This window comes from Juglans microcarpa x Juglans regia, chromosome 2S (genome assembly GCF_004785595.1).
Source record: "Juglans microcarpa x Juglans regia isolate MS1-56 chromosome 2S, Jm3101_v1.0, whole genome shotgun sequence".
NCBI lineage: Eukaryota > Viridiplantae > Streptophyta > Magnoliopsida > Fagales > Juglandaceae > Juglans > Juglans microcarpa x Juglans regia.
Window position 1 is genome coordinate 6946233 of NC_054597.1, and position 26036 is coordinate 6972268.

Here is a 26036-nt window from a genome sequence, read left to right on the forward strand (position 1 = left end):
TGCAACAAATATTACAGACCAGTGTCAGTGTGGCCATGAGTGGCTACCCTCGTGTATTTTTCAACCATTTTTTTCCCCATTTCTAAGATTGTTCCCGTGATTGGACACTCTTTCAGAGATGCAATATATATATATATGTATATATATGCGCGCGCGACAACTTATAGTTTTTGGCTCGTGCATTCACGTGCGTGTGCATGATTTTTGGGCTAATTTGTTTAGTGGTATCAACTTGCTGGCACGTACATGGGGTCCAGACAAGATTTTGTTTCCGACCTGTTCTTAAGGAACGTACTCGTAGCTAATCAATGGGGCCATAATTATTAACTAAGAAATTAAGTATTATTTGCACTAAAAATTAACTTTTAATTCACAACTTTAGTACCATATATATGTATGTCACGTTCGTCACAGATCGATGATAGTATCATATATATATATATACACATACATACACACCACACATCATGCCTTATATATATATATATATATATATATATATATAGACACAGTACATGATATACACACACACACCACGTTGATTAAACCCGGAGTCGATGACATGGTGAGTCTGCATATATACGTGGTGGCATATATGCACGAGATGAATAGCAGCATTTACTGATGTACGTGTAGCTTGCCGTGATGCTGTGTGGATGCACGGACATGTGCAACATGCATGCAGCTGTGATGGTTGCATATATATGTATGCGTGCGTGCGTGTGTACACATTAATTGAAGAAGTTAAGGCCATGTATATATACATGGATTTGTGCAATGGAACAAGCTAGGCCATTGTGTGCTACCTATTGCCGTTTTGCATATAATATGCCGTGTACATGCAGCCAAAGGGCTAGCTGCTGCTTGGCGTCGAGCCATGCGGCCGACGCCAAGCGGCCGACGCATGAGGCGGCATTATTTCTTGGATACTGGACGTTTATGAGCAATTGTGCAAAGAAATAGACCAGCAAGTGGCTGGTAGTTAATTAAAGGCCGTATTTTGAACAGCACACCGAATAGATCGATGCAGTTCCTAGCTAGCTATGTCGACACTAAAGTGTCGTGCTCGATCCAAACATCAAGAGAGAGAAATAATGCTCATGTGTTGAATAATATTGTTCGTGCGGTTGCCAATGGCTTTGAGGTCGAATATTGGCATGCACCACCCATATAAATCTTTAGGGACCATGCATGCATTAAATACATGATCATTGGAGGTTCAAGTCCTTTAATCCATTATGGACGTAATTGGTCATGTTTCTAAAAATATTACATCCTTCGTAAGACTCGCGGATCGGTAACCATGCATATAATGTGGTATGTAGTCATCATGTTTTGATAACATCATGGTATATACCCTGGCCTAGTCCCTCGATCGGTGTCTAATTGATTAAAGACATATATAGGTGAGCGAGCATTTCTAGGATGTCAAGATTTCTTAGGTCATACATTGAGTTAGCGTAGACAAGACGTGGGGTGAGAAAAATTGGTCTTATTAATTTATTAACCAATTATTCTGTCAACTTTCCCGACAGATCATTAATGGTTTGACACGCGAAATTTCTAAAACGTTGCGATCAACAGCCTCCAATGTCCAAAATTTAAGAGAAGTGTATGCTTTTAACTGCAAAGATATTATATATTGCTTAGGGAAAATAAAATAAAAAAAAAAAAAAAAACTGCAAAGATATTATGGCTTAGGAAAATCAGAAAAAAAAAATGCAAAGATATTATTAAAAGTGAGTTCTAAATTGAAGTTGATTGATATGATATTTCAAATTTTAAAATAGATCTAACGGAAACATAAAATTATATCAATTTATAATTTTTTAATGAAATTTTTTTGTAATTATAATACTGTTCAAATGTCAAATATAATGACATGTTATGAAAATAATTAAAAATTTAAAACGATAAAACTAAAAAAAATGTATTTTAGAAGGAAAAAAACAAAGAAAAAGGGTGCTTGGGAGGGGATTCAATTCCATTTCCGAAGAACAAACCTTTAAAGAAAACATGGATAGATTTGTCGCATCACTGATATATATATTGTGCAAAACCTGACATTAATTTAATAAATATAGATTCAAATTAATTAGTCATGGGCTAAAAAGGAGATAAGGTGGGAACAAGAGGGGCCATGGCCATCACTCCATCCCCTAGAGGGTACAGAAATGACCACTCCAAAGGCACTATTAATTTGATGAGTAAGTGGAGCCCGATATATAGAACCCTAGTCCCGGCAGTATCTCATCAATAAAGTTTTCATATCTTTAGCAATTGACACTTTGTACTAATTAAGAAAATCATACACCTTTCAAATCGATCAATATATAATATTTGATACCTTATGCATGTACTTAACAGTTCGATCTAGCCTGAAAATCGAACCGACTGACTAGAGGGGCGACGAAGAGAACCAGCCAAACCGGGTCTAGTCGGTTAGGCGGTTTGGGGTCGATTTTGGGCTTATAATGATCTATCAGTCCAATTTTAATTTACATCTAAGGAGCTATAAGACCTACCAACTGTTTGGCCGACGAGAAAAGGGAAGAAAATGAAAGAAGAACACAAATTCCAAATGGAAACGAAAATTACAGCTTGACAATGCCAAAGAACATGTTCGAGATTCAACCAAAGAATTACACAATATTCAATGTAACTTACCAAGAGAGTGAGAAGGTTTCAGAGATGAGAGAGAGAGAGAGAGGGGGGGGGGTGTTGGGGCCAGTGAGTTAAGTGTCAACAATGGACAGCTGGAGGGAGAACCGAGAGAGGTTTGAGAGACGAGAGAGAGAGAGAAACGACATTGGAGAGTAAAGATGGGAAATGAAGAAGAGGGGAGGCGGCTCGAGTCGAGGCTTCAGTCCTAACCCAAAATGACATCGAATTAAACCAAATGAAGTTGTTTCAATTATTATTTTTCCGAACAGATTAAAACTATGCCGTTTAACTTAAGTTTTTAATTTACTTAAGTTAAATTGCATTGTTTTATATAAGAATAAAATAATATATATTATACCGGTCGATTCACTGGATTGAACACTGTTCAAACATGAACTAAACCAACCAATATCAATTTCCATCTGTTTGGACCTCCAGCCGACTGGTTCTCCACCGGTTTTGGCTGATTCTGAAATCCTGCGGCCAGTTTAGACCGGGTCAATGATGGTCAGTTCTAGTGGTTCCTGTTCACCCCTAATATTTCGATTCATCTATATATGCCCCCCAACCCCCTCTTGTGTACCACAAGAAAGCTGGTTTTATAATTTGCACGAAAAAAAAAAAAAGGAAAAAAAATCATTCTCACGAAGTTCACAATGGCCGCAATTGAATTATATATGTCAATTGCTCAAAAGAAGTAAAAATAAAAATAAATAATAATCTCTGGGTTTTCTCATTTTTAGAATATGGTCCCTTACAAGAGTTTCAGATTAAAATGATGGAGAAAATATATAAGTTGTAATTTATTTTGTTAAGAATGACCATTTGATAAATTAGTCATTTTCGTATGGAAGTTAAAAAAAAAAAAAGCAATTGATAAATAGGGAGGAAATTAAAGACACAAAACATGAATGCTTTCTATATATATATCATGTATTGGAATTAAGTACTAGTACTTTATGTGCACAGAATTAATTAGAGATAGTATATATTTTGAAACAAATTAAAATGACGGATCGAAAGGGATCATAGGTAATATATTTTTTCAGGTTGGTCATGATCATGTATACGAACATGTCATCTAGCTAGCTAGCTCGATCGATGCCAACATGACATGAGTAGGTTTTGTGTGTGTGTGTTTTCAGTCCTACTGAGACATCAACAATATTAATATATATCTTAACCACTCGATCGGTTGACCATAATACTCTGATGATCCCCATTTAACTTCCTTTTTCAAGTTGCATGATCTTGACTTCATCATGATCTGCGAGAAATCATCATGAATTAATCCTCCTAGTATATATCCTCCATGCATGATTACATGAGCTAGCTGGCCCAACTTCATATTGATACTGCGTAACGAGGAGTTTTCAAGTGAACTCTAAAACCTCGTTTGGGAACACAAATCATCTCATCTCAAAATTTCTTATAATTTCATTCTCATAAACATTACTCAATTAATCCGAGCATTTTTCAATTTTAAATCTTCAAATTTTTAATCTAATCATTACCTAATCATTATCACGTACTTTCACAAACTTCCAAACAAAACACAAAAACAATTCAAAATTTTCAAATTCAAAAACAAAAATAATATTATAACAATATTTTAATTATTTTAAAATATTTTTATTCAACTTCTTCTCTCTCATTTCTCAAAACAAAATAAAATATCTTAACTTAAACTATTTAACTACTATTTACAAATTTTTTTTTATCTCATCTTGTCTCATTCTCCAAGCCTTAAGTTTTAAGCTAGCTAGGGTTTAGGGTGGGTCAGGCTTCTGAAAAATATTAATTCTAATTAATTTGTGGATGCTAAAGATATCGGAATACAGGGAAAGAAAATTAGAGCCATATATGATAGATCCGGAAATAAGCTAAACTGCTAATCTATCTGAAAATAGATTTATTATGCATCAATCACTATTCACTCTCACACTCCATACTTATAATTTTTTTATAGGGTATGTGAGTGTTTTTCATAAGGTGGGGGTGTGGGGTGGTGAATAGTGGTGGATAAAAAGAATTTTTCATCTGAAAAATCACAATTATTGAAAGCAAAATAAAAGTTAAATGGCACTGATGATAACACGTACGGTAAGTACATGGTGATGATGTTCATTGCTGATCACGGTACAATTAAAATTGAACGTTGGAATATGATCATGAAGTACTGCATGCATGTCTAGTGAACCAATGATCGATGCCGATCGATCAGAAGAAGTATTGTTGATATGTGTATAAGAAAATTACATGATTAATACAATATTAGAATCAATATATGTACCATCAAGTAATTAGTTGTATCAAAATTACATGATTAATCCTAGCAAAAAATGAAATTAAAGCACTGTATAAGAGAACAACAGAAGACAATAATTACTGATCTCTCTCTCTCTCTATCTCTCTCTACCAATGAATCAATCTGGTGGTCTTGTGGCTGTAATTGTCTTTGAATTGAATATGGGGAGAACGGCAATTAAGGAGATCGAATGCAGGCCGATCGGCTGCCATGAAAGATATTGGCTGAGATATGAGACAAGTTGTAGAAGAATAGACACAATTATCGTACTGTATATAATTTTGTTCTTGCTGATATTGTTGGTTTTGCCTTTTGCTCAGATGATATTTGTTGCTTTGGAATGTTAACTCTCTCTCCTTCAATCTCTCTAAACTTTTGGAAGTACGTTTTTAGAGGGCTCACGTAGTCCTTGGACCCTAGGGTTGTGATGGCCCATATGATATCATCACCATTGATTGTCTTCCTCCTTTCTCTTTGGCACTTGTCGGAGACTTGGTAACAAAAGCTAATGAGCTCGGAGACACATTCTTGGAGTGTCTCTTTTGCATCCTTTGAGATCTTTCCGTTCGCCGGAATCACTTTCTTCATGATTCTGCCTACATTTGCTATGGGGAGAAAGCGATCTTGTTCTTTGTTGTTGTTGTTGCCGCCATTTATATCTGGTGCTGCTCTTTAAACATGGGCTTTCTAGGCTACCACTGTTGGGTTCATTTCCATGACTCTCTTCATCATCATCTTCCATTGATTTCCTTTAGAGGTTTAAGCCTCGTTTGGATACAGAAACAGTTTTATTTCATCTCATCTTATCATTACAATTTTTTTAAATTTCTATACAAAATATAATAAAAAAATCAACTTTTTTAAATTTTAAAACAATAATAATATTACAAAAAATATTTTACAATATTTTATTTAATTTTTAATTTTCATCTAAAACCATTTTATCTCATCTCACTATCCAAACAGGACCTTAGGTTGCTTTTGGATGTTAAGCTGAGTTGAGTTGAGTTGAGTTGATTTTTTTATGAATAGTAATGAGTTGAGATGATTGAATGAGTTTTGTGGGGATCCACTTGAGATGAGTTTAGGTGTTTTTGAATGTTAAGATAAATTTAGATATATTTATAGAAAATTGTAAAAATGAATGGGTCCCACTATTGAAATCAACTATTCCCCTAACATTCATTCTCACAGCCGGCGCAAAAGACAAACTTTTTGTACAAATCGCACTGCGCCAGAATGCAAAAATAATAAACTACAGCCTGAAGTAATAAACAAGTATGCAGTAGTATGACATTATGGCACCAGCCATGTGGGCCCCATGAGAGAGATGAAAAATATGCAATTAATATTTGTTCGTTACCGAGCCCCACGATGAACTCAATTTTGAACTAGATTCAAACGGTATAAACCGTGTGTTTGGATGCTGAGAGCAGTTTAAAGATAAACTGCACTCAATGCACTTCAGGAACCAAATGGAGCCTTAATCTTTAATACTATTATTGAGAACTTAATGCAGTTTAGATCGATCTAGAACTTGAAATATATAGAATTGAATATTCTGAGCCGCGTAGAACAAAAAAGGCAATAAATAGCACATGCTCAAAACTTGATCAGAAAACATATACATCTCTCTCCCTCTCTCTCTCTCTCTCTCTCTCTCTCTATATATATATATATATATATATCTTTGTGAGATTGGTGTGAGCTTAGCTTAGGAAGGAATATTGAGAATTGTATAGGCCAAGATAAATGGAGAGGTGGGCATAAAGATGAGCAAGTGAAAAGGAAAAAGGAAAACAGGTGTTGGTTGATTTTCACTTTCAGTGCTGTCCCCAGGGACTCGCCCTCTGTGTGGAGCAGCTAATTTAACTGCATGCCATTATATCCAATCTGAGCAACTTTTTTGTTTCTTCGATCATTGGTCAATTTGACTTTTAAAACCAGTGACTTGTTTCTTATTATCATTTGCACTTTGAAGTTTAAACTTCCTATCTCAGACCCTAAATTTCGAAGTGCTCATAAATTACCAAGATTGTGCCAATTGACTAAACATCGATAATACCGAGGCAGCACACAAGCACAACATATCATGACTATGATAAACTACCAAAATCTAGGCTCATTACGCTTTACTCTTGCAAGAATGTTCATTTCTCCATCAATAACTAGTATAGTAATATGATGTTACATGAGTGGAAATCCCGACAGCCACCTCTTACTATATATATATAGAGATCATCAAAACAAGGAAACAAATGATGAAAAATAACAGACTCAGAGTGAGAGACCTATCTAACATGATACATTGGCTAAGGTACAAGCACAGTTACAACTTACAATGAATATCAATTAGCAAGCAGAACAAAAAGAATATCGAATCTCATCGGAGTTGCCGTCTCAAGATCAATAGCGATTCAGGATGTGATCGGATCATGCTTATGCAATTGCATACTGGAGTGTCTCCAATTCGTTAGGTCGCCACATGGACTTCTGAACACACAACAATCCCTCGTTGTCCCTCGAGTAGGTTAAGCGGACCTCCCACTGCATAGACTTCAGCATATTCTCCAGCTCATTAATGGTCTCAACATTGTCACGGACAATAAGCTTCCCCTCTGGCCTGAGGATCCGATCAACCTCCACAACTACACCGGCTAAATTGCACCTGTAAGACTCGCAAAACATTTCAAAATTAGATCACAGCAAATCTAATGAACTATATTTCATGGAGAAGAATGAGAAGTAGAATATTGCGCACACCTCTTTTTAACCTTGGAGAACAGATGGTCTGCATGGAGAAGATCATAGGACCTAGGATACGTGCTAAAGGATTCACACCAGTCATGATATATTCCGAATAGACCTCGTTCATAAATTATGGGTAGTGTATCTGGGGAGTCTATGGCGACCACATTCATGACCCAAATCTTCAAATCTTTCAAGGCTGCAGCAAATCTGCAAGCACAACCAAAAGTTAGAAGGAGATGAGAAAAGCAAAGAGAATAAATAACCTAGTTAGCTAAGACGACTATCCGAACAATCAAAAGAACTACATGCTACACAACCCAGAGGCAAATTCATTTTGCTTACCCTCCATACACAGATCTCATGTCCATGGCATTCCTAATATTTGACCAGTCAACTCCCATCCCAGTAAGATATGACTTGGTCACTACTCGTTTCCAGTGCTCATAGTCTGCAGTGAAATCATCAGGAGCAGCTTTACCATAAACTCCGACCTGGGAGCTCAACAACCAGTACGGTGGTTTTTTCCAACCTAGCGGGCCATTGCTCTGGCCATTGAGACCCACGCTCAGATGTGTCTACAGGTACTTTGTGCATGCATGCTTGCAACGGTACGTTCCTATGCCAAACAAGCAGACAACGGTTAGGTTAGCCACAGCTAGAAAATTATGGAAGTGTTTGGGTTTGCATCAGACAGATACTTTTGGCAAAAATAAGATCACTCTTGATTTTCGCGCGCCCAGAGGGGGGGGGGGGGAGCAGTTTGTGTTGCTTCCTTATCCACAAAAGATTTGTCTTCTTGCACATACTCAGAAACACACAGGATTTCCATCACACACTTGAAAACAAATAACTGGGAATTCGGCCATAACCACAGCAAATCACTTTTATTATAACCAACATAAATCTTTAGCAAATAAACCTCCAGGAAAAACAAAATGTAAATTCTTTTAAATAAACTTCAATCCAAACATCTTTTAAACACCAAAAAAAGTCTCTCCAAAATACAAAATTCATCTAATCATTTGCCTAAGTTTTGGTTAAAGAAAAAAAAAAAAAAAAAAAAAAAAAAAAAAAAAAAAAAAAAAAAACACATCTCACAAAGATTTTATCTATACAACTTTTCAAGTCTACCTTCCCACTTTCACATACACCAATGCAAACTACATTACAAAAATTTGTATTCATAAAACATCTCTACCCGCTTTCATAAAGCCCAAAACCAATCTCAAAATCTTTTCAAGAATGCTAATAAATTACAGAAATTTTCATTTGGAAAGCAGATATAATTTTCATTTCACGGGTAATGAGAAAGGTTACCAGGCTGCGTTTGGATCGTCAGACTCTGGGCAGATAGGAGGCTCACTTTGTGATCTTTTCTCATAGCACTCATTAGAAATAGGCTTCTTAAATGTAGCTGCACCTACTTCATTTACCGTATCCTTGTTGATCGAAACTAGTTCCCAGCACATTGCTTTTGTTAGATCCTTCATTGCTGCAAAAATTTCCCAAAAAATGGACAAGTTAGATTCCATCAATCAAGTCAAGCTATGTCGGGGATTCAGAAATAACCTACCACTCCATATTTCAACATCTTCAGAAGTCTTCCGATAAATTGGAGTAGCAGACCAGACAAAGAAACCACCAGGACGCAACACACGATTCAGCTCCAAAAGAAGTTTACCACCTGCATATTGTAATTAGAAGTTAACTTACAAAGGACCATATCAAGTGGATCCCCCATAGATTATCAAAGCAACTGGTTTCAAGACCCCAAACCATAAAAGTATAATTAAACAAGATTCAAGTTTAGAGTGTGAAAAAACACAAAAACACCATTAACAAATATCCCAAGCTTGAGTTGAGCTCATTTGATCACCACTCTCAAATTAAAACATTGGAATACCTTCTATGTGCCATGGAACTCTACATCGTGCACAATGGACAATATCAAAAACACGGCCGGGAAATGGAAGTCTCTTTGTGCCCATCACAGCGGATAATGCAGGAATTCCCCTTTCAAGTGCAAATTGCACTTGGGCTTCATGCTCATCCTTCGGAGCAAATGACATAGTGAGTACATCTCTATCAAAGAGATAGCCTCCAAAGCTAGCAACTCCACATCCAACATCCAATATCACACGGGAGCGTTTCCCCCAGGCAACATCAGGCACAGACTGCATAAAACATGATAATTAAATTGAGCAAAACTTGTTTGAAGCTGACAAAAAAAAAATTTCCCGATTGTTCCTACAAAACGAAATAGCTACTTCATTCAACCGACCCTCCCCCATTCCAAAGGAAAAGATAAAACAAAATGAATATCATACAAAGAAGAAAAACATATGAACATTTTTCACGCTGAAAATTAATTGAGAATATTTACAGACAGAATATAGATTGTCTTATACTACTTTTCCCAAATTGTCATTTCCAACACTTGGAAATAAACCATGATTTCCTTGCCAAATTAATCTTGTGTACCACATTACTTAAAACTTAGTCTTGGTTTTCTATCAAGCATAGGTGCCTTTCTTATATATGTACCGTGTACTTGGGCTAAGACTATTATTCTCATCAATAAAATTCTTTTTTACCAATAAAAAAAAAAGAATTCACTTTTCTTCCTGGCATTGGAGTTAATACTCCTTCCCCAACAGCCTTATCGTAATTTCCAATTAACACTACAATACTAAATTATTCCAGATAGGCCGGTCGAATCAATTGAAGACCAGGACAACAGTGCTGACTGGAACGTGTATATATAGAAAGTAGACTAAAAGCTTGATGATCTGTGATCCACAATCAGTTGCACTGCAGATGATAATCAGAGTCTAAACCATAAGAAGCAATCATTTTCAAGCATCATACGTTTACTCTGTTTTAGGTATTATTTCAGAGAGTGCTGATCGCCTGCTGCATCTTTGAGCCGGAGAGGCCTGTATAAAAATTCTAGCAACAAATCTCCTACTCAGATGAAACTGCTATTGAAAACGACTCATAAGAATTAGGTTCCAGAACATGATTTTGCCTATTAAGCCATCCCAATGCTAGATCAATTCCCCTCACTCACAAGTTTGAGCCAATAAATATTGTTCATCAGACATCGGGTCACTTAAATCGTGTTTAAAAGGTGAATTTTCCAACCTAGGATTTCGGAACTGAGCTTAGAGAATCATGAAGATATTCCAGAAGGAAACAGCAATATGTGCCAATCAACAGCCAAAGGAATACTACCAAATTAATATTTTTTTTAAAGTAATCAAGTACCCGATTTATATAATTAAAGCACACAAACACCCACACCCACACCCACACCCACACATAATTTTTATTGGTGGCAAGATGTTAGATCCATTAAAAGAGGAACAATCTATAGCTTCCCATGAAAATATCAAGTACTCTGCCGCCTTAGTCTCTAACATTTGCATAACACACTTTGAGGATAAAAAAGACACATGATGAATATAGTAGACCTTTTTATCTAGATAAAATATAATGGATGATATGCATGTAGGATACACATCTATCTACACCTCTAAAATAAGAGGGTTGAGAAGATAGAAGAAAGAAATAAAAAATGCAAGGACAGTACCAACTAAATAAGGTCACAGTAATGCAACCAATTACTGTACAAAGTTCAAGAAGCAAGATTGAACAGCATGAAAGGTACTTGGGATAGAATGGAGTATGACAGGTATCAAATGACTTACGTCCTGTATGAAGTCAATGTAATGAAGAGCACCATGCTTAAATTGGGTGCCACCACCAGGAAACGTAAGATATTCACCAGAGACTTTCACCCAATTCTGATGCCCCTTGATTTGTGCAAGTTTGGTGTGAGGAACATTATAGTACCAGATCTGCAGGAATGCACTTTATCAGTTCATCTAATAAGAAGAATCACCAATTACAAATGAACTTCACATTATTTTATTGATACCTTTTCCCTGCTTGTAGGCCACTCAATTGGGCGTCTATATCCTTCAGGGAGAGAAACAAGGCATGTGGGGGCTTTTTCAGGACAATGCCTCTCTCGATGTTCATAATGCTTGGTACTTCTAAGATTTTTTATTGCTTCCCAATTGTCAAGGCATGGGATGTAATCAGGCCCAGCAGTGACATTGCAAAGTTTCCAACTATAACCAGTCTGTTGCGTAGATGATTTTTGAATGTCCTTCTCATTCTTTGACTCTGTCGCTTGAGTTGACCAAGCCCCACTTTGAGTGGTAGTTTCATTCAGGAGCTCTGACTGAGCCCCAGAAGGAAATACGTTATTTGAACTCTGGTTTTGGGCCTGGCCATTTTCCTTCTTCTCACCAGAGTTTTCATCTGTTTCCTTCTTCTCACTTTGATCCACCTTCTCATCTATCTGACCAACAGCCTTTTCTCCATCCTTTGTTTCCTCTGGGTTCTCTGATTTTTTCTCACTGGAACTCCCTTCAGAACCACCTTGTCCCTCAGAACCATTCTCACCCCCATCTGTTTTAGCCTCCCCACCATCTGAATTGGGCCCTTCATCAGGCTTTTCCTCCAGCTTCTCTTCAGAATTCTCCTCGAACTTCTCTTCAGGCTTCTCCTCGGGCTTCTCTTCAAGCTTTTCCTCAGGCTTCTCTTCAGGATTTTCCTCAGGCGTTTCTTCAGGATTTTCCACGGGCTTCTCTTCAGGATTTTCCACGGGCTTCTCTTCAGGGTTTTCCTCGGGCTTCTCATCAGGTTTCTCATCTTGGGTTTCTTCTGATTTAGAGTGGTTCTCAGAGTTTAAATTACTGTCTCCTTTGGTTGCATCGTCTGGCAAATCACCCGAATTATCCTCAAACTGCCGAGTAACTCCACCATTGCTCTCGCTCACTTGTTCCTTTGCCTCATTCTTATTCTCTTGAGGCACATCCACGTTTTGAACAGGAACCACAGATGATGATGTCATCATCCAAACCCCAACCAAGCAAAGTGCCACGAAAACAACAATTGACACAGTCGAGCAGTAAGATGATGAGGATCTTCTGTTGTCTACTCTAGTATATTTCCCTAACGCCATGATTTCTTACCACAATTCTTCCTGAAAAATTTAACACCTAGAAAATTGAAACATAATTAAACTTATGTCACTTCATTCAAAAAAAGTCGAACAGATCCAACAGCATTGACATATAAGTAAAAAGATCACGCATACAACTAACCACACAATCTATCTACTTATGAGCATTAAATCGACGGAGATATCCAAATTGCACCTGCAATTACAAAAAACTGTTAAATTCTCTCACAGATTCAAACATGGAATGATGAAATCATGAAACATAATAGAAGGACCCATCAACACCAATTAAATAACCGGCCCCAATATTTTAAGGTATTAGGCGGCGAGGCTAATGCATTAGAAAAATTCAATTCCAACCAACGTGGCCCGTGCGACTCTCCGACAGTAATCGCCGAGATCAGCCAATAAGGTTCATAAAGTGGCATCCAAAACCGAACTTTAGAAACACACAGCTTATTCAGATTAAGAAAAGGAAAGAGTAATCACTGTGGACTTAATGTGTGAGAACCTAAATAGATCTGCACCGCATCTAAGCCAAAAATCGCATAAAACAAGAGATTGAAATGTCTCGGCCATGAGAATCACCTCTATGCGACAAGAAACAAACAAAAGCAACAAACTTGCATAAGATCTGCCTCAAAATCGTATAGCATAATATATCAGCAACAAAGAAAAAACGAAAATAAGAAACCCAGCATTGATTTAACTCGAATGCGAGTGTGCTAGATACAAACACAGAAACGCGGTGGGCGTACGCAAATATACACCCAGGAAAAAAAAAAAAAAAGGACATGCAACCGACGGAGTTGAAGCTGATAAGAAATGTTTTTATGTAAACGAATTAAAATTTTGAGATACCTTATGGGGAAAGAATGGAGATGGATCCGAGCAGGGTTGCAGGGCCAGGGGCTAGTCCTCCATAACGTTGGAGAGGAGAGACTGATTGTTGTTGCTCGAGAAAAAAACAGACGATATTTAACAGCAAATAGACAGAGGATCTGAATTGCTTGCTATTCAAACTATTCTATACAGTGTTGAATCGTTAAAAAAATATTCCCATTTACAATATTTCCCAAGAATTTACAGAGAGAGAGAGAGAGAGAGAGAGCGACGGCCTTGGGAGAGCGCAGTGAGAGAAGGTAGCTATCACGGGTACGCCGCGAAATCAGTGGGGATACGTATCAGCCAACAAAAGAAGCCCAAATTCGAGGGGCAGGAAACTTCAAAAACAAGTGATCGTTACTCAGATTTTTTTTTTTAAAGTAATTATATAATTATGTTTTTTCAATGAAGTTACTTAAAAGTTGGTCACATGTCACTCAAAAGTCAAAAGGAAAATAATAAACACGATATTTTTTAAAATTTTATTATATACAAATAAGTTTACATATCGATCTGTATATTAATATTATTACTTTTATATTTTAAATTTAAATTAATATTATTTTTAATAAAATTTACTTTTTAACCAATCATATTAAATGAGTGTACGTATTAATGCGCAGAATCGTTTGCAATTAAATTTTTCTTATTTTTTAAAATATATTTCACAATCGTGTTTAAAAAAATTATTATAAGATATCATATAAAAATAATATTATTTTACAAAAATATTTTATTTTATATCGTGTATGCATAAAACAGAAATGTTAAACTCATCAAAATAGTGTTCCAAAATATGTTCCGAATTCTTTTTTTTTTACTTAATGATTAAGAAAATATTTTTTAATAATATTGTGAATTTTTTTATTTTTTTAAAAATATTTATGATGATTAAAAAAATATATAAAAAATTAAAAATTAAAATGTGCTTGACACACATTCAGAATAAAATTTCGGTAGGTGCAATGTTACTCTTTGTAAAAAGTATTATGAAAAATGTCTAGTGTATTGAACAACACTCTTCACAATATTGCACATGTTCACGTTCGAGCGTTAAATTGATTATGAGATTTGACTAAATTGACCTTTATTCTTTAAAAATTTTAGGTCTGATTTGGATGTAAAAGTCTTTCAATTTATTTCAATTCATCGTATCTAATTCTTATAATTTTTTTAAATTATTATACAAAATATTATTAATAATTATATTTAATAAATTTTAAAATAATAATAATATTAAAAAATAATATTCTAATAATATTTTATTCAACTTTTACCTCAATTTATTATCCAAAACTCATTTTAAATTTTTTTGTCTCTCTAAAATTTTAAGATTGGGTTTAATAAGTGAAATAATCTCATATTCTTTCACTATTATTCATAAACAGTTCATTATTATTTATAAGTTATTAACTAATTTTTTACTATTATTCATAAAATCATAAATCATTTAAGATTATTTCAGCATTTAAACGTATCTTTATTTTTCTTCTCATTCTCTTCCTCCTCTGACGAGTAGACCCATGGCCAATCATGATTATGTTATGTTTTTCTAGATCTATGTAGTTTTGTTGAATTTGTATGTTGTGTTTGGTTTGTGTATTTTCAACTCTCTATAACAGTGAAACTCTATAAAAGCTTGGCACGAAGCACAAAAGCGTTTCAAAAGTGCATAACAGATGGAAGGAACAAATTAACATTTTCTTTAAAATAAAATAAGAAAAATTCTATTCGCGTGTTTAAATAAAATAATAAATTATATATTGACGTGCGATATAAAAAATAATAAATAAAATGTTTTTATAAAGTAATATTGAGAATCAGTCGGTGAATGGACATGAGTCCCGTGACGAAGGAAGGCATTCATTTCCCAATAAGCAATTCCGAATCCAACGCCATTGGGAATGGAAAGTTTTTCTTCTATTCTATTATGTTATATTGAATCAATTAGTGCAATATTTGAGTGAATGTCGGTGGAACGACACGGAATTCAAAGCAATACCGACTAAATACAGACCCTTGAGAATTAATTATAATCACACCCACCGCCTCGCCTCCTACACTACATGGGTCCCATTAGCGTGATTATCGGATTTAAAAATGATTTTACATATTATAAAAATAAAAAAAAAATCTATTCATTATCTCAACTCCTATTATTTTTATTAAAATAATATTAAATAATAAATTTATAAATAAAATATAATAAATAATTTTTAATAATTTATTATCACATCATAAAATAATAAAAAGATGATAAAAATTAAGATTATGAGTAACATTATTTTAAAAATAATATTATTTTATAAAAATATTGCATTTTAAAACATTGGTGTTATTTTTACTAATTGTAAAAAAATAGTAATCTTATTGCAAATTTACGCGTTGATATTAATATATAAGATATTTATTTAATGAAATGATATGAATTAAAATAAAAATAATTTTCATAAAATAGAAGATATTTTTCTTAAATTATTTTTTATTTTCCTTTTCAATAGGAAAAAAAAAATCCTACCGCTCCACACAATCTCACGATTCTAATCAGAGTCGTTGGCCTGGATCAGGTCCCGATGAGGTTGAGGAAATTTTTTCTTCTACTGAAAGGACAATGCGGTTATGATGCTCCGCTCACTATTTATCCGTTTAAGAACAGAGCTGTTTTTACACATTTTCAAATATTTTATTTTTAAATATCATTCAAATATATAACCTATTTTTAATTTCAAATCTTCCATTTTTTTATTTTAATTATTACATAATTATTATAATTTTTTTAAACTTATAAATAATACATAAAAAATAATTTAAATTTTTTAATTTTTAAAATAAAAATAATATTCAAATAATTTTTTTAATTTTATAATATTTTATTCGAATTTTTCCCTCTCGTTTCTTAAAATTCAATAAATCATCTTAATTTAAGTCTCGATAATAAAATGACATGATCTATAAGTAGTAATGAAATAATTTATGAATAGTAGTAAAATTATTTGACTTGAAATGTTTTGTAAAGTTTTGAGAAATGAGAGAGAAAAAGTTAAATCAAAATATTATAAAATTAATATAATTCTTTATTTTAAGATTTGAAAAAGATGAATTTTTTTATGTCTTTTTTTTAAAGTTTAGAAAAATTATATTAATTAGATAATGATTATATGAAAATTTTGAAATTGAAAAGTTTGTTTATGGCCTTCAGATATAAAGATAAGATGGAATGAGATAACATGACATGATATATTTTTATTATCCAAATTAGGCTTTAACTTATTTTATTATTATTTACAAATTATTTAATTATTATTAAAAAATATTTTGAAAAATTCTTAATATCCAGTATATTTTAATGCAACGCGCAAACTTTAGGACGTAGCAAAGCCATCTGGCAGGGTTGAACGTGGAACCAACATTATGCCCATATCGAAACTCATGTGAGTTCCCTCCCAACTACCTCTCCTTTCAAAGGAAATAATAATAATAAAAAAAATCACATCACAACTACTATATAATATAATTTGTAACATTTATTTTTTTATTATATTTTTGTTTAATGTATGATTTTTAATATCCTTTTATTCATGAAACAGACAGTGCATTCAAAAAGGAAAAAGTTATTTTACCTCCCTACTTTCACCGTTTCATTTGATTGTTGGTAAATTTTTTTTTTTTATTTAATAATTAAAAAAGTAATTTTAAATGTATTAATATATTTTTTTATTTTTTAAATATATTTAAATATATTAAAAAAATATAAAAAAAAAATACTATCCAACAATAAAAATGGGGCTGTATAGTAACCCTCCTCATTGAAAAAAGGGTGAGGGGAACATTAGATCTGATGAAAGGGACCGGCTCAATTTAGTTCACTATAATTATATAATAAATACTTAAGTATTATTTATACTTATATATATAATAATAATTAATACCATTATTATATGCTACTCTTCTTATAATTTACAAGTTTTATTCTCTAATGGTAAGTGATATCTATTTTATTATGAGTTATTTGATTTTCAAGCATGCGTGAAAAGTATATTATTTACATCATTTAAATAATAAGATTTTACTTGTTTTCATAATTATTTTTATCTCGTTTCATTTAATTATTATAATTTTTTCAAATTCTCATACAAAATAAAATAAATAATTAAAAATTTTCAAATCTTAAAATAAAAATAATATTAAAAAATATATTTTAATAATATTTTATTCAACTTTCATCTCAACTCATCTCATCTGTAAAAATAAATGAGGCCTACAAATTTATCTGGGTTATCTGTAAGATTTAATTTGTAAAAATTAAATTTTTAAAATTTATCTTCTAAGTTAAATTTTATCATGTAAATGTTTTACTAAATATGATTTATACACCGGCTTGAAAATAAAGTTTTTCTCTTATTATTGAAAACAAATTTCCCGTTTGATTTATTTCTAAATTTATAATTTTTTTTTTTTAATAATTCTCTTCACAAGTCACAACACTTTCAGCCTTTTCAGTTTTCAGTTAGTTTAAAAAGAGAACCATATTTTGTGAAAAATACTTCTTTTGGTCTAAAACATAAAACATATTCTCATTTCTCATTTCTCATTTTTTTTTTTCTAAAATACTTCTTTTGGTCTAAAATATAAAGAGATTTATTGTTAATCATCTTCACACATTATTTTTTTTATTTAATTTATTTAATATTTGTTGGTTTTATTTTTATTAAATTAATTAAATTCTTCTACTCATTATATATACACCACATATTTAATAAAAAATAAATAAAAATAATGTGTAGTACGTGAGATTGATGAGTAGAGTTTTTCAAATATGAAACAAGTTCTCATTTTTGTCATTTTTTCTCCTAAAATTCTAAATTTTAAGGTCACTAGATAATTAGCTGAAAGAATCACCGGTTAGCCGTGAAGGTGTTGCGCACTCGAACGAAAGCAAAGCACCATCTCTCTCTCTCTCTCTCTCTCTCTCATTTTCAAGTTCCGAAACGAGCTATGTTTCTCTTTCACTTTCTCTCTATCCGTAAGCTTTGGATCTGAGATCGTGAAAAGGGTTCAGCTGCAACCATCACAGGTTGCATCATGCAAGACAGAACCCACAAGAGGCTTGGAAATTACAGGTCTTTATTCTTGTTGTGTTCCCTTTTAATCTCATTTCCCTTTCTTTGCCTTTTCTCCTCTTTAGTTATTCAATCTCTATGCGTTTTTGAGGATCCTAATAAATGATTTAGTGTTCAAACATATTGAAGTGGCGGAACACTGTATAATTGGGCTTCTCCCGCGATGAATGCATTCGTACATTTTATGACAACTTTAGAAAAGAATTATTGGATTGGTTCTTAAGAATCCTAGCTGAATTATACTGTACATTTTCATTTTTTTGGCGGGTCCAATTGGGTTCACATCCTTAATTCTATAGAAGATATTGCATAATCTGATGCATTCTGGAATTGGTTTCTAGTCCAAAACTATTTTGGGGTATACTGGTTCCTTTCTTGGGAACACTCAGATTATTTTCACCGTGATGGGTGCTCTTATTATTATTATTATAATTATTTTGATATGTACGAATTTTATTGATATGAATAAAAGACTAGGCGAAGCCTGAGTACATAAGCACCTAGTTAGAGATAAGAAGAAATAAATACAAGAAATTCCTGAATATTAAGCCCATTGAAATCTAAAGATATTATTAATATTGATATTATGGTTTAGAGAAGAAGATGAACTTTTTTAAATAACATCACTAAATCTTACTAAAAAACACAAGGAACACTGCCCAAGTATACCGAGAGTATAGAACGCCTCGGAGGGGAATGAGTATAGGAATTCAGAAAATCTACAAAAGAAGAAAAGCTAAAATTGTTGCGGACAGATGACCACTCATACAATGATTTGAGCGTAAAGGTTTTTAACTCCGGTAATATTCTATAGCGGCCTTCAAAATATGAACATTGTGTTGATTCCATATACTCCGCACTAAGCACAATGGACCCATTGTGCATACATCTTCTCACCAATTGCTCCTGGTTTACCTTCCCAAACCGCCATTAACTCCACCATTGGTTGGGGCATCACCCACTCAACCCCAAGAAGGTGATATCCAGAGGACGCTCCCTAGATTTCTATCAGATCATTTTCCCTTGACACTTGATTGATGGAGTCGCTAGACACAGATGTATTTTAAATATGAAAACATGTGGCTAAAGTTGAGGGCTTTGTCGGGAAAGTGAAATAGTGGTGGCGTCCTATAGCTACCACAAATCCCATTATTTCGTATTGGAAGTAAGTTGCAGGCCTTGAATAAAGATATGAAAAAATTGGTGAGGAGGATTTTGGTTGTATCAAGAATTGGAAAAGATGTTATTGAATGATCTGTGTGGTCTTGATGGGATTGCAGAAGAGAGGTGTCACGAAAGGAGGTTTTTAACATTCAGTTACAATAATTCTGTTTATCATGGAACATGTCTTGTTTTAAGATTATCCACTATATTCTTGTTTATGTCAATTGTATATTTCTCAGAGCCTCAAACTCTCAAAGAAGTTGAACTTGCCTTCAATACAATATAATGCACACTCTGCCTTGATAAAAATAATCCACTATTATAGAAAACGATAAGAAGTCATTTTCCAGAGTTCATGTTCTTTTGGTCTATATTTTTGGTAGTAATAGTTCACCTGCTTTGAAGATTTCATGCAACATAGATAGGTCAATAAGTAAAGCATGACTTGTGACTTCCATCAAGAACAGCTTTTTCTTTTGACACCAATAATAATGGCTTCCATGCAAGGCAGTGTGCTAGGTGTTAGATAGGCGTCCACAATTTTAACCTTACACTTAAGAGTTCAAATTCTTAGTGTGAGTGGTTTCTCCTGGAAAACCATGTTCTTGGTCATGAGAAAAGAATTTCTTTTCTTTTTATTAAATAATTTTTTTTATACAGTGTTGCATATCAGTGAGGGCATAATATATATGTGAGTGCATTAAGCTGCTTAAGAAGTCCCATTAAAAAAGCTGCTCAATAAGTCCCATTTAAAGTTACTTGCTTTCCTGTTTTTTATTTCTGTGTAAAGTCCTTTGATCTTTTATTTATTTATTGGTTTATCTCATGCAGATGAAGCCCCCAATAATTATTGCTTCTGAGTATATGATGGACAATTACTGAATACAACCTGCATAGAAAAATCCGAAGAAGAATCAAGGTCTGCCCAAGGGATCTGTAATTTTAGCATATTAGCAGAGATGAAAGGAGGAAATAATTATAGATTGAGGGGGAGAAATCTTTCTCTCACTTTGGCTGTACTCATTGTAACAACCATAGCACTTTGGGCTTGGGAAAAAAATCCTTTTTCTAATACTCTACCGTCAGCCCAGGAGCGTTATATAATACCTTCATCAGGTTTGTTATTTTGCTTGTCAATAGAATTTCTTCTGTTATTTAAAATGTTATTATTTAAAAAGGAAAGGGGTGCATGGAGTGTACCAAGAAATGTAGGTACAAGACCCGATAAAGAGAACACAAATCTTATGCTCTGAAAATCAGCACTAAAAGATTTCAGTGGTGCATGTGTGTTGGGTCGTGTATGCTCAGCTTGGCTACTAGTTTAAACTGAGTTGGTAAATAAGGCCTCATGTATTGACCATGTAGTATGGATCAAGGATTTCTAGGCTTTCTTTAAGTAGTTTTTTTTGGATAAAAAAGAATTTATTGAATATGAGAAATCCCAAGTACAAATATCAAATGAATCTTGCCATCCAACCAAGGGGAGTCCAACACAAGCCTACACTAGATTACATCAAGCCTTGAACAAGGTGAACCAAATTAGTTAGCTAGCATTAAATATCACATCAGAATAACCCCAAAGTCTTAACTAAATCTCTTTTAAGCAAGAATGTTTTGATATCCTGGAAGGAATTAAGTTTCTCCCTTACCCAATACACAATCTCTGACACCATTTCGTGATACATGGTTAGGTTCCATTAACTTGATGATTTGAAAGTACGTTGGTCCTTGGATAGCAGTGTGTTTAGAGAAACATGTCCACTAAGTGACTGGGTTGTGTGTGCTCAGCTTGGCCACTAGGGTAAAAACTTTGATTTGACTCTTGACTGGTGATGTGTTTAATATGCGAGCTATCTTGTGAGCCTTATTATGTTTTTAACTTACTTTTATGTTTTCAGTCAGCTGATGAATTTTCTATTGTGGCTTAGAGTTTCATTCGGACACCCGAAATGAGTCTGCAGTATCCTGGAATGCAATGGAGAAAATTGGGGAAAATAGTTCACAGGTGATCATTACAGCAGCAGCTAAAGGAGAAGAAAAAAACTTTGGTACTACACCAGTGGATGCTATATCCGCAGGCACTCCTGAAATGATAGACAGTACATCCTCCTCTCAGACTAAATGTACGGTTATTTTCATACTGAATATAAGCATGGTTCTTTGACATTTTATATCAATGCTGCCCTTGTGATTAGATTAGCTGTTTCATCTTGATGACTCAGCTTCATTGGAATTCCAAGCTGTTTCTTCTTCGTGACACAGATAAAATAGAATTCCAAGTTTTTTTTTTGATATGGGAATGCCAAGTATTAATGAATAACTATTCAGTAAAGGTTCATTTTGAAGTCTTTCAAAGAGTCACTGCCCTGTGTTATTAGTACTTGTTCATGGCATCAACTCTCAATTCTTTTGATGGTCTTTTTGGTTAGTTTGGAAGGGGTAGCTATTCCCTTGGCTCACAATCATCTTCAAGTAAGTGATTGTGACATTTTGAATGGCATGGCATATTTTCACATATTATTTTCTTTTTTAAAATTTGATTCTATAATTCTCGGAAGGTGATGAGAAGAACTAGCCAGTCTGTGCAACAGTCTTTCAATCTTACTTTTACTCGTAGTTTTACACTGCCTTTTTTCACATGTTCTTCTCAATTGTTTGTTGTTGAGTTTATATGGCTTACAAGAGGTAAATGAAGCATATATTAGGTCCTCTAGCTTTTTTACACATGCTTACTGGTAGATTTCTTGTGATCACCATCTTGGATAAACATCAAAGATTTGCGTTGTCTCTTATGTTGATTTCATCGAAATGCATTAATCATACACTTGAAATGTAATAATTGATTTTGAGGAACTTATGATTTTTTATATCTGAATTTATTTTTAATATTTAAGGAACTTCTGTTCAGAAAAAAAGGTTTTATTATCATGAAGGGTGGAATTGCTTTGGAGGAGGACAGTACCATCAATTTAAGAGAAGTTATGCTGAAAGTAAAAAATTAATTTAAGTTTATGGGGTTAACATTGTTTGGATATTTATGCAGTTTGTCTGTGAAGTTATTCTGTGGAGTTTAGCAAAAATATAAGGCCCTTTTAAATTCTTGCTTCACACTTTTCTGCTGCCAAAAATTGTTAAAAGGGTCAAACCAGATGTAATTGATGCACAATCCAAAGGTAATTTGCTCACTCTTCAAATCTAAACTAAGTTTGTCCTCTTTTTTTCTTCTGCAGTCTGCAATTATGCTAAGGGTAGATGGGTTGCTGACAGCCGGAGGCCATTGTATTCAGGATTCGGATGTAAACAGTGGTTATCAGGAATGTGGGCATGTAGACTAACACAAAGAGAAGATTTTTCTTTTGAGGGATATCGGTGGCAGCCTGAAAATTGTGAAATGCCAGAGTTTGAGCGGCTCACATTCTTAGAAAGGTGGGTGTCTTTCTTCTGTTATTCTTATTTTTACAAAGTATCGTGACTTGATTGCAGAGCTTACTTGACTGTAATCAAGCATGTACAATGTAGTTAACTTTTAATTTTCTGTTGGCCTCCCACTTGGGTTATTTTTTTAACCATAGACTTCAGGTAGAAGTTTTTTGAGTTATCAATGAACATTTACGCTAATAATCATTGAATCAATATCTGTTCACATGGTTCAGTCTTGAGTTTGAAAGTTAATGCTATGGTTATATACACCAGGCGAGGTGTTTGTTTATGACTTTATGTCGATGGTCTAAAGTATGACTGCAACTTCCAGAATGCAGGACAAAACAATTGCATTTATAGGAGATTCATTGGGGCGGCAGCAGTTCCAGTCTTTAATGTGTATGGCAAGTGGTGGGGAAGAGAGCCCAGAAGTTGAAAATGTGGGCAAAAAGTATGGTCTTGTCAAAGCTCGCGGAGCCATTCGTCCCGATGGCTGGGCTTATCGGTTCCCAAAAACCAATACTACCATCTTATACTACTGGTCAGCAAGTCTGAGTGATTTAGTGCCACTAAATATCTCAGACCGAACCACCGATGTGGCTATGCATCTGGACCGTCCTCCAGCTTTCATGAGACGGTTCCTCAATCAGTTTGATGTGTTGGTTCTAAACACAGGACACCACTGGAACAGGGGTAAGCTCAATGCAAATCGTTGGGTGATGCACGTAGATGGAAAGCGGAATGAAGACAAGAAACTTGCTGAAATTAGGAATGCCAAGAATTTTACAATTTATAGTATTGTCAGATGGGTTGATTCACAACTTCCCTCACATCCCCATCTTAAGGTTTTCTTTAGGACTATCTCACCTAGGCACTTCGTTAATGGGGATTGGAACACTGGGGGAACCTGTGATAATACCATTCCATTGTCAGGTGGAAGTGAAGTTGTGCAGGATGAGTCAAGTGATCCTGTTGTTGAGGGTGCTGTAAAGGGCACAAGAGTAAAGATTTTGGATATAACTGCAATTTCTCAACTGAGAGATGAGGGTCACATGTCCCACTACAGCATTAGAGGAACTACTGGTGTAAACGATTGCTTACATTGGTGCCTACCCGGTATTCCAGACACATGGAATGAGCTCCTCATTGCACAGATATAGCGATTGAATTTGCTATTCTTTAGGGTCTGATATGGCCATTTTTCTCTTATATAATTATACTTCTTTAATGGCAATTAGCTTTCTTACTGGTCTCAGAGTAGTTAAGCACATAGTCCCTGTCCAATATTTTTCAAATATATAGATATATATTTATAGACTTAATTATAAAATTATAATCTAATGTGGAGTTTTTTAAATGTGGTATTCCTCGATTACTAATGGTAACAAATTATGCATATCAGAAGGAAAAAAAAAAAAAAAAAAAAAAAAAAAAAGAAGAAGAAGAAGACAGAAATGATATAGAGGAAATAATAGTGTTTTGGATTTTTTAAATTTCTAATTGTCTAATATTTATTGACATGATATTTTCTAATATATATATATATATTATATATATATATATATTATATATATATATATATATTTATATATATAAGGTATTTTGGAAGGAGTAAACAAGTTATTTTCGTTTTGAATTTATAGAAGACAAGTTTGCTTTCAATATTTGCTTTTGTTTTGTTGCAAAATGTTTTCAACTCTCTGTTATCTTCTAGGAGAAGAGAACTTTTTTTGTACCCAAGCTATACAAACTATTTTTGTTCTATCATTTTCTATATTTTTACTGTTTCTTAACTCTTTCCACACTTGAAAGCAAACTTTTCAGTTTGGTACTGAGAATATTTTACTATTATTTATTATTTTATTATTATTTTTTACTTACTTTTTTACATTATTCATAGAATACTTGAGAATATCTCTACCATTTCATCAACAGTTTGGACCGGAGAAGAATTCACGAATTTCTCTACAAAAAAACCACACCAAGATAATAATAAACTAAAATTAAAAAAAAAAAAAAGATTTGATTATTGTCCTCAATATATATTATTTATTTTTCATAATTATCTCAACTATTACTTGTATTATATATATATATATATGTGCAAATAAGGAATAATGTTTTCTGCCCTGCATTGCGTTGGTTAATCAGTACTTCAGTTGATAACAAGAGCTATACGCGTTAACAAGAAAAATACAACTTGTACAGATTTTTGCATAATTTAATGCTGATTGGTCAGTTCTCTTTTCCCTTTCCTTTTTCCGCAGAAAAAACTAAAAAGGCTAATGTGAACGGATCTTATAGATTGCATGCGTTAGACTTTTGGGTACGTACGTGTATATAGAACTTATCAATCAGCATTAAATTATGCAAAAATCTGTACAAGTTGTATTTTTCTTGTTAACGCGATAGCAAGTTTGCATACCAATCTGCATACAAATATTATTACTTTTATATTCTAAATTTAAATTAGCATTATTTTCAATAAAATCTACTTTCTGACCAATCATATTGAATGAGTGCGCGTATTAGTGCGCATAATCGCTTATAATTAGATTTTTCCATATATATGTATATGAATGCGTGAGTTACGGATGCACTTGATATAATGATTTAAATAAAAAAAATAAAAAATGAATAACTTATTTATTTGAGAAAAGAAAATACAAAGTTAAAGAAAGACAAAAAA

At 33.6% G+C, this 26036-nt stretch overlaps 1 protein-coding gene and 2 pseudogenes across 3 annotated transcripts; 1 reads left to right on the forward strand and 2 right to left on the reverse strand.

The window, feature by feature from the left end:
• Positions 1 to 4983: 4983 nt before the first annotated feature.
• Positions 4984 to 5714, reverse strand: LOC121252907 (annotated as a pseudogene).
• Positions 5715 to 7110: 1396 nt separating this feature from the next.
• On the reverse strand, positions 7111 to 13965 carry LOC121251962 (annotated as a pseudogene). The gene is made up of 9 exons (XR_005938147.1): positions 13620 to 13965; positions 11664 to 12795; positions 11434 to 11583; positions 9627 to 9897; positions 9297 to 9407; positions 9041 to 9215; positions 8066 to 8339; positions 7736 to 7930; positions 7111 to 7640 (listed from the first exon to the last, which is right to left on the reverse strand). The product of XR_005938147.1 is annotated as a probable methyltransferase PMT26 (transcript).
• Positions 13966 to 18501: 4536 nt separating this feature from the next.
• Positions 18502 to 24572, forward strand: LOC121253130 (protein trichome birefringence-like 14). Of its 2 annotated transcripts, XM_041153062.1 has the most exons (5): positions 18503 to 18763; positions 20759 to 21043; positions 21856 to 22050; positions 23158 to 23353; positions 23679 to 24572. In XM_041153062.1, the coding sequence occupies exons 2-5, from the start codon at positions 20887 to 20889 to the stop codon at positions 24505 to 24507; spliced, it is 1377 nt and encodes a 458-aa protein (XP_041008996.1). In that variant the 5' UTR covers positions 18503 to 18763; positions 20759 to 20886; the 3' UTR covers positions 24508 to 24572. The 2 variants fall into 2 exon arrangements, with proteins under 2 accessions (XP_041008997.1, XP_041008996.1); XM_041153063.1 differs by lacking the exon at positions 20759 to 21043 and having other exon boundaries at positions 18502 to 18763.
• Positions 24573 to 26036: the final 1464 nt, after the last annotated feature.

Bases quoted from the DNA above. Each gene is read 5' to 3' on its own strand.
- LOC121253130 (XM_041153062.1), top strand. From the start codon at position 20,887: ATGAAAGGAGGAAATAATTATAGATTGAGGGGGAGAAATCTTTCTCTC. The intron at 21,044-21,855 runs GTTTGTTATTTT...ATTGTGGCTTAG, and splicing joins TTATATAATACCTTCATCAG to AGTTTCATTCGGACACCCGA. The intron at 22,051-23,157 runs GTACGGTTATTT...TTTCTTCTGCAG, and splicing joins ATCCTCCTCTCAGACTAAAT to TCTGCAATTATGCTAAGGGT.